The sequence below is a fragment of the Cajanus cajan genome, chromosome 2, assembly GCF_000230855.2.
Source record: "Cajanus cajan strain Asha chromosome 2, NIPB_CcT2T_4, whole genome shotgun sequence".
Taxonomy (NCBI): Eukaryota; Viridiplantae; Streptophyta; class Magnoliopsida; order Fabales; family Fabaceae; genus Cajanus; species Cajanus cajan.
In genome coordinates, this window is record NC_138518.1 from 108,699 (window position 1) to 118,340 (window position 9,642).

At 43.1% G+C, this 9,642-nt stretch overlaps 1 protein-coding gene across 1 annotated transcript; it reads right to left on the reverse strand.

Moving 5' to 3' along the window:
• Positions 1-8,382: 8,382 nt before the first annotated feature.
• FTRA2 (ferredoxin/thioredoxin reductase subunit A (variable subunit) 2) lies at positions 8,383-8,766 on the reverse strand. The gene has a single exon (XM_020351139.3). It carries the CDS (start codon positions 8,764-8,766, stop codon positions 8,383-8,385), a length of 384 nt encoding a protein of 127 aa, XP_020206728.2.
• Between the last annotated feature and the right edge of the window lie 876 nt (positions 8,767-9,642).

Consider the following 9,642-nt stretch of genomic DNA (forward strand, 5'->3'; position numbering starts at 1 on the left):
AAGTGACGAATGTGCACCGATTACACGGATTTGAACAAGGCATGTCCCAAGGATGCCTATCCGTTGCCGAATATAGACCGATTGGTTGATGGAGCGGCCGGCCATAAGTTCTTAACTTTTCTCAACGCGTACTCAGGTTATAATCAAATTCGTATGCACCCCCGAGACGAGGAAAAAACGGCATTTGTCATAGAATCTGCCAATTACTGCTATCAAGTAATGTCGTTTGGCCTGAAGAATGCCGGTGCCACGTATCAACGACTCATGGACAAGATTTTCGGCAATCAGATTGGGAAAAACATAGAAGTTTATGTAGACGATATGGTGGTCAAATCAGCCGACACACCTTCCCATGTAACGGATCTGGCCGAAGTCTTCCATGCACTTCAGAAGCACCAGATGCGACTTAATCCTGATAAGTGTGTATTCGGCGTCTCAAGCGGCAAATTCTTAGGTTTCATGCTGTCAAGTCGGGGCATCGAGGCTAACCCGGACAAATGCCAAGCTATCATCGACATGAGAAGCCCGACGAACTTGAAAGAGGTTCAAAAGTTGGCTGGCCGACTGACAGCATTGTCTCGTTTCCTAACATGTATGGCCGAGACTTCCAGGCCGATCCTTAGCCTCTTGAAAAAAGCAAATTGGTTTCAATGGACGGACGAATGTGAAACATCTTTTCAACTCTTCAAGAAGCGCCTCGGCACTCCACCAGTGCTAACCAAACCGACACCCGGCCGAGAACTAATCCTATACTTGGCAGTTTCTAGCGAGGCCATAAGCGCCGGTCTGATACAGGAACAAGACGGCCAACAGCAACCCATATATTTTATCAGCCGAGTGCTTCAAGATGCCGAGCGCCGATACCAACTGTTGGAGAAGGTAGCGCTAGGACTCATATACGCGGCTAGGCACCTTCGGCAGTACTTCCAGAGCCACACCGTGTGGTCCGAACAGATTGCCCGATCGCCAAAGTACTACGAAAGCCAGAACTAGTCGGTCGAATGATGGCATGGTCGATTGAGTTGTCCGAATTCGACATCCGTTTCGAACCTCGGGGAGCCATAAAAGCACAAAGTCTGGCCGATTTCATCAATGAACTTTCGCCACTTGGCCATTTTGAAGATAATGCTTGGACCATGCATGTCGACAGATCGTCCAATCAACAAGGAAGTGGTGCCGGCATAATCTTGGAAAGCCCATCCGGTATTACCCTCGAGCAATCACTACGCTTCGGCTTCAAAACGTCAAACAATCAAGCAGAATATGAAGCTTTGCTTGCCGGCATGAGGCTAGCTGCCGAGATGGGATGAAGGATCAGTTTCAGGGTGTACAAGTCCGACACACACCACGTTGTAATAATGAAAGAGCTGACCATCTAGCTCGACTAGCCAGCAGTCGGAAGCCAGGACAACTCTGGTCAACCATCCACTTGGAACTACCCACGTCAAGTATTCCACAAGAGTGCATGCCGGTCGAAGAACCCTCAACTACGTGGATGACCGACATCACAAACTACATTGTTAACGGCTCCGAACCGACCGATCCGAATGAAGCTAAGAAGATCCGAACTCAAGCAGCACGTTACTCTGTGGTGGCCGGAGAGTTATACCGACGAGGGTTCTCCACACCCTTGTTAAAGTGCATCGACCAGCAGCAAGCCGACTATGTTCTACGAGAAATTCACGAAGGAATCTGCGGATCACACTCAGGTGCAAGAACCTTAGCTGCTAAAGTGCTGAGGGCCAGTTACTACTGGCCGACCTTGAAAACCGACTGTGCCGAGTACGTGAAGAAATGCAAGCAATGTCAGCAACACGGCAATTTGATACACGCCTCGACCGAGCAGCTTCACGCGGTTAGTGCCCCTTGGCCGTTTTCTCTATGGGGTATCGACATTCTCGGCCCATTCCCACTCGCCAAAGGCCAGTGCAAATTCTTGGTGGTAGCTGTGGATTATTTTACCAAGTGGATAGAAGCCGAACCGCTTGCAACTATAACGGCCGCGAATATCCAAAAATTCGTATGGAAAAGCATTATCACCCGGTTCGGCATCCCATATGCAATCATTTCCGACAATTGGCTTCAATTCACAGATAAGAAATTCAACAACTTTCTTGAAAACCTCGGCATTCAACACCGGTTCACGTCCGTCGAACACCCACAGTCCAATGGTCAAGCCGAAGCTGCTAACAAGGTTGTCCTCACCGAGTTGAAGAAACGGCTTGGCACGGCTAAAGGAGCATGGGCCGAAGAGCTTCCTGAAGTTCTTTGGGCGTACAGGTGCACGCCCCAATCAAGCACAAAGGAGACTCTGTTCCGGTTGGCATACGGCACGGACACTATGATTCTAGTCGAAGTCGGCGAACCTTCATTCCGACGGACACACTTTCACGAGGAGTCCAACGACGGCGCAATCCGAGCCGAACTAGATGTCGTAGAGGAAGTCCGAGGGAAATCCCAAGTCATAGCTGAAGCATGTAAACAACGAATGACTCGGCGATTTAACTCCAAGTTAAAACCAAGAAATTTTCAAGAAGGCGATCTTGTTTGGAGGTCAACCGGATCTTGTTTGGCGATCTTGAGGGGAAGCTAGCGGCAAACTGGGACGGCCCATTCAGAGTCCGACACTCTCTCAATAACGGCTCGTACAAATTAGAAGAACTGTCCGGCTAGGTCATCCCTCGGACATGGAATTCTACCCACTTGAAGACTTATTACAGCTAGGATTTCGTTTCATATACATGTGTAAATGTCTTAGGATGCACTCTTTTCCTTGAACCGGTCTTTTCTCCTCTTAAAAAATTGTGAAAAGAGGTTTTGGCCGACAAGGTTTTTAACGAGGCATCCATTCATCAATAACAATACAATTCAGATATCTATGACTTGTTTTATATTTCCGCAAAATTTACAAGTCTTCCCTCCCGAGATGTCTCTCAGCCAAGGATGTGACTTCAATTTACAAGCCTTCCCTCCCGAGATGTCTCTCGGCCAAGGATGTGACTTCAATTTACAAGTCTTCCCAACCGAGATGTCTCTCGTCCAAGGATGTGACTTCAAGCCTTCCCTCCCGAGATGTCTCTCGGCCAAGGATGTGGCTTTTATTTCAAATTACAAGTCTTCCCTCCCGAGATGTCTCTCGGCCAAGGATGTGACTTCAATTTACAAGTCTTCCCTCCCGAGATGTCTCTCGGCCAAGGATGTGGCTTTTATTTCAAATTACAAGTCTTCCTTCCCGAGATGTCTCTCGGTCAAGGATGTGACTTCCTAATTACATCTCTCCTCCCGAGACGTCTCTCGGCCAAGGATGTGACTTCTACAAGCCTTCCCTCCCGAGAAATCCTCTCGGTTAAGGGTATGACTATTTCAAGCCTTCCACGCGTTAAATCCATATAAATTAAATTACGTTCGGCAAATTTGTTATATCGATGTTCGCTCAGAAACACTTTGATAAAAGCAATAAATTGCATTGAAAAGACATAAGGGCTCCAACGGCCCGGAATTACAAAAGATTAACAGGGCACTATCGGACCCGACATACAAATTTATAAAATAACCCTAAGCCTGTGCCTCGGGCTCCCCTTGGGTCGAAGGCTCCTGCTCGGCCACTTCCTCCTGCACATGGTCGTCGCCACTCGGTTCGGCCTCAGGGCGAACAGGAACTTCAGTGTCCGGCTGCTCATTCGACGGGATTTGGGTCAGATTGACATATTTCCCCCGATAGAAGTCCATGGTCATATCAAATTGAAAGTCTAGAGGCAAACTTCCAAAATGTCAGGCTTGCCGAGCCGCTTGGGCGAAGCCGGCTTCATGCTGAGAGAGAACCTTGCTCCTGGCCCTCTCCCGGTATGTGTCGAAGTCCTTCTTCTCGGCTTCTAGCGCCGTTAGCAACGTAGCCGACTTCTCAACCTCGGCCTTCAGAAGATTCTCCAATCGTTGAACCTTCAAGGTCAGGTCATCATTCTGACGGCTCCGACGGTCCAGCTCCGCTTCACATTTCTTACCGTGCCCTTGTGCCTCAGATAAAGCCGCCAAGGTTTCCTGCACGGACTTTTCCGACTCGGCCAGTTGTCGGCGCAGCCCGTCGGCCTCGGCGTTCGGTTACATCATAATACTTTGAACCAAAGCCAAGGCCCGAGCCTGCAACTCATAGAAAAATGTCCACTTGTGGGACGAAGTCATCTGTCCCAGTATGGATTGTCCCATCTTCAAAGTCAGATCCTGACTCAAGTAGTCTTGGGCACTGACATTCGAGGTCAGGAAGCTGGGACTCACAAGCCCCTGAGGGGCCACAAGCGCGGGCACCCTCTGTTGCTTTTGCCGGCGCGCCTCAGCCTCGGCCTCAGCCCTTCTCTTGTTCAATTTCACCCTGTGAACATCCTGGTTGCTCTTCTCCCTCGGCTGCGACTGAGGCCGAACCGTCTCACGGGCCGGAGCCCGGTTCTCTCCATGTGGAGCCGATTGCTTTGCAACTCGGCCTTGGATCAGGGCACGAATATCCAAGTCGTCATTGTAGTTCGCCATGATACCTGCACAAACACTAGTCAAAATCAATGGCAACGCAGGAATTCAAATAAAGGACAGACACTATACCAATTAAATCATCAACAGGTTGGGCTGATTTCGTAAGACGAACGAGATCTCGGCACGGCAACGGCCGTGGCAGCGTCTCCAACACTTCCAAGTTAGCTTTCTCCTCAGTAGACATCTTGGACTTCGACACCACGTCATATTTTCTCGGCGCCCGAGTCCAATATAAAGGAAACAAGGCATTTCCTGCATCATCAAAAAAGTACTTGTTGCCGTTTTCTGGCCGAATCATCACCTTAAAGAATCTCACTTTGAATCCTTTATAGGAGGTCGTGAACGGCTGAAGTAAACAATGCTCCGCCCGAACCAACGACAGCCATTTTGCCTTCTTCGTAGGCCGAGACGAGTAAAAGTACAAGAACAGATGGGGAGTCGGCTCGATACCAAGTGTCAAACACAATTGCCGAAACCCTTGCATCACGGCCCAACTGTTCGGATGCAACTGGGTCGGCGCAACATTGAGCAAACGGAGCACACCCATAAAAAACTTGTCAAAAGGAAGAGTCACCCCCAAATCACGAAACAAGTAATCATACACAAAAAAGAAGTGGTATTTACACCGCCCTCGGCCAAGAAACACAAAATCCGATTCCCATGATCCGTCGTTCCGGCATGGATCGAAGAAGAAATCGGATGGAACCTCATTCTTAGGAAGAGTAACAAAGTTCTCCGCGTCGAATAGCACAGCAATCGAACTCTTATCGGTATACCGAGAAAATACACTGCCCAACTCCCCATGTACCCATCTATAACCAGGAACTTCTATAGGGCCGAATTGACGAGAAGCCGGACCGGCTCGGCGAGTATTCGGTCGGCCCTCAATCATCTCGAGGGAAGAAGCTTCCTCCGCACTTGGCGACTGCTCAAACCCCTCGATAATTTCTATACTAGCCGATTTCTGTGTTGTCGAATCCGAAGCTTCTCGGTGAGAAGACTCACGCGAACCCACCTCGACAGAGATAGCTTTACTACTTCCAGTGGAACCTGCCTCGGAAACCCTATCCTCTACATCTATATTTAAATCAACCATCGAAACGTACCTTAATCGGATGTCGGCCTCGGTCGGTAACTCGCACCCAAAGTTGATCTTTGCGTCGACTCGGAGCACTTGCACACTACAACTAAGTAAACACGCTAAGACTTGGTCCCCACCACCCCTATTTATAGTACTTTCAAAAAAAAAATGGATAACTGCTGCTCTGATTAGAACCATTGGATCAAATTGATCTAACGACCCACAAGCTCCAACTCTTCAAATCTCCCTCATTATTACCCAACGGTTATAACCTTCCATATTCCAACGTGTATTCCCAACGATTATAACCTTTCATAGTCCCACGATCATTACTCAACGCTTACGACTTTCCCCATTCCTACAATTAATACTTAACAGTTACAACTGCCCCCTTCACATCAACTGTCACAACTGAAAAGACAACTCTACCCTTTGCGTCGTTACACTCCTCAAGGCTGGGGGGCTTGTGTACCGGAAGGGTCCTGTCGGCCACGTGGATCGGCCACGTGGACCGGCACGTCATGTCCTATCAGATATTGACGCAGCTCAGACATTATTTCGGCTCGTAGATCGGCCACGTGGACCGGTACATCATGTCCTATCAGATCAGATATCACTTCGGCTCGGCAAGGGACCGAGAACCACATCCTTCCCCTGTCAGCTCGGCCAGACGCCGAAGACGACGTCTCGACCGTTTCATATCGGCTTGGCTAAAGGTCAACAGAGACAATAATTAGAACGGCGATCATGATTAACAAGGGACAAAGCACAATTAAGGCATAACCCGCCGATTAACATCGTATTACCTAATTTGGTAAGTGTCAGAGAAGGCCCACCACGTTCAGGCCCATGTCAGGTCTTATAAATAGGTCACACGTAACGAGGTATGTCACTGTTCATTTATTACCCTAGAAAATCGTGTTTATCCTGACTTGAGCGTCGGAGTGCCTTTTGCAGGTACCTCCCCCCTCCCTCTGAAGAATCTACCTGAAACTCCCGTTCGGCCCTCTCACACCCCAGAAGATTACGAGTGTGCCCTCAGACAAGTACAAAAAGGATTTTAATTATTGAATTTTGTGTGATTGATTCATTATCTACATTTGGGCATAACGATAATTAATTTTATCAAATTACAGCTCTAGAAATTAATTTTAAATTTGATAAAAAAAAATACTATTTGAGAAGACAAAACATATTTAATCCATCTCAATTGTTTAGTGCTTGTATCAAAACAGTAACTTATTAACCGAAGCTAACAGGAGAGCATTCCATAACAATAACAATACAAGTAATATGACACTACTTTGGATAATAAGTCATCCCACAATACATTACACAATTAAACTCATTGGAAGGAAAACACACAAATCTTCGACTTTGTTGAAACGTAAAAAATTTCAACCAATCCTCCATGTCATCATTGAAACATGAAAAGGCAGAGTTTATAAACATGACATAGGAGTAAAACCCTAATTTATTTATGCTATGTATTCTTTGTTCCAGCTGATTTATTGGATCAAAATAACGGCCATACGCCAATGAAACATATAATTCAAATAATTAAATCTATTTATATTTATTGTTAAATGAACATGCGATAAAATTTCATATATCAGCGAGCAATACTCGGGAAAGGTGCTTGCCTATCAATATAAGATGAGTAGGCATTCTCTCATTAACAGTGATAACAGAACAACAGATATGACATTTAAAAACCACAAGGTGGAACATTAAAAGTGAACTAAATCATAGGTTCAAAAGACATATTTGTTGAAGGATACCATTGCTTTTATTAAATGAATAAATAATAGATTATATTATATTTTTTAACTTATTTTTAAGATTCATTTTAGTCTTTTATCTTTAAAAGAATTATTAAGATTCTTTATCTTTTAAATTTAAGTTAATTTAATCATATAAAAACACTAATTATTTTCAAATTTAAGACATAATTTTAAATTTTATGACATAAAACTTACCTCATTAAATTTGCTCGCATGATAATTATAGAACTCAATTGATACTCAAAGTAAAACAAACTTCATAACATGTTGAAAAATCACATTGAAAAATAAATTTCACGAGCAACTAGAAAAATAAAATAATATTAGTTTTTTATTTTTCAATTGTTCATTAAACTCATTTTCATCATGCTTATATTTTTTTTTTTTTGGTTTGGAGATTAGTTGAGATTAATAGTTTTCATATTAGTTCAATGAGCCAAATATCACATTTTGAATATGTCAAAAAAATATTCAAAATTATGTTATAAAATCGAAAAACATCCTTTTAAAAGAACCAAATATACCTAATTTTAAAAAATAAATGACTAAAATAAATATTTTAACAGATAATTAAAAAAATTATAATTTAGTACAAAACCATTAAAATGATCAAGCCTACACCTTTAATGAGAGACATTCATATGATCCAGGCTACACCTTTAAAGTATGTTAGGATGGCGAAGGGAGGGGAATACAAGGTTTTATGTAAACCTTGGTCGTCTAGGAATTTTATCAAACAAACCGAAGTTAACGAGAGACATTCATATGATTCCTCTAAAATAAAACCCTCTCTTACTCACATCTGTGGCATCGCAGATGTGTAGAGTTGGAAAGACGTTATTTAGAAAAAAGCGCAACGAAAATATCATTTATTATGGAGTCAAAATTCAGGGAAGTAAAATTGCAGGAAATAGTTAACAAGGGAGGTGGATTACATACAATACAACAACAGTGCAGACGATTATTTATAGTTTTATAATAATGAAGGGAGGCATACTAAACAAGGTCAAATTCATCTTCCTTGAGGTGGGCAAAGAACTTGACAGGACCACGACCTTGGATGTCGGTGACAAACTGCACTTTGTAAGGAAGATTCGCGGAGATTCGCTTACCGTTCCAGAGCCCAACGTACTGCTTGATCTCACCTTCCATACCCGTAAGGTCAAGCTCGCCAATTTTGGGAACGTGGTATACCTTCAAAGGCACCTTCACCTTAACCCGCGCTCCAATCTGTGACGTCGTCGACTCTTCCACCGCGTTAATAGCAACCTCGCACCTAATAATATTGCTTTTCGCTGCTCGAATTGCCATCGTCGCCGTCTTCTTCATCGATGAGTAATTGCAATTGCAATTGCAATTGGGGGAAACGCTGACCGCCATAGCAGCCGTTAGCCTTAGGGCACCCGCACTAGTGCTGCAGCAGCTCATCTTTTTTCCTATCACTCTTCTTTTGTGCTGCTTTCCTTTCTTTTCTATCTTCGATTCATTCCTGCTCTCCGCTTAACCTCCCAAAATTTGTACAAGATAAATAATTTCACTATCTAATATAATTAATAAATAGTTATATTTTTGTAACCCCGTCCAAGAGGACACGTGACTCATTCTCAAACACACCTACAATATCATTATCCCTATTCTTCCCTCCCTCTTCTCCTCTACTTTCGCATTTTGTCATTATTCTTATCTTCCGAGATTTCTTTGCACGTTAAGTCTCTTGTGAAATTGAGACACCCAAATAAATAAATATATAAATATATATATATATATATATATATATATATATATGAGTTAATCACCTATATACTGTTAGTGTAAAGTTTTTTTACACTGACAATCAATTATATTTCTTAATTGTGTCATGTCACTGTTAAAAAAGAATATATTTACAGTGACATGGCACAATTAAGAGACATAATTGGTTGTTAGTATAAAAAAATTTTACATTGACAATGTATAGGTGATTAACTATATATATATATATATATAAAGGGGGTTCAAACGATACCGGTGTAACTTTTACTAAGTGTTACACCGCTCAATAACTTTATATTAAATGTGAATTTTAAAAATCCAACCGTTAGATTGAAAGTTCATATCTCTTAGATCATATATACCAAATTTTGTTAAAATTGAATAACAACTTGAAGGTAATCAAAGTGTTCATATTTTAGTATATTTTCAAATGTATATATTACGTCAATTTTATTTTATGAGAATGAAGTATCAAATCATCTTAGATTAATGTAAAATTTGGTA

Bases quoted from the DNA above. Each gene is read 5' to 3' on its own strand.
- FTRA2 (XM_020351139.3), bottom strand. From the start codon at position 8,766: ATGGCGGTCAGCGTTTCCCCCAATTGCAATTGCAATTGCAATTACTCA.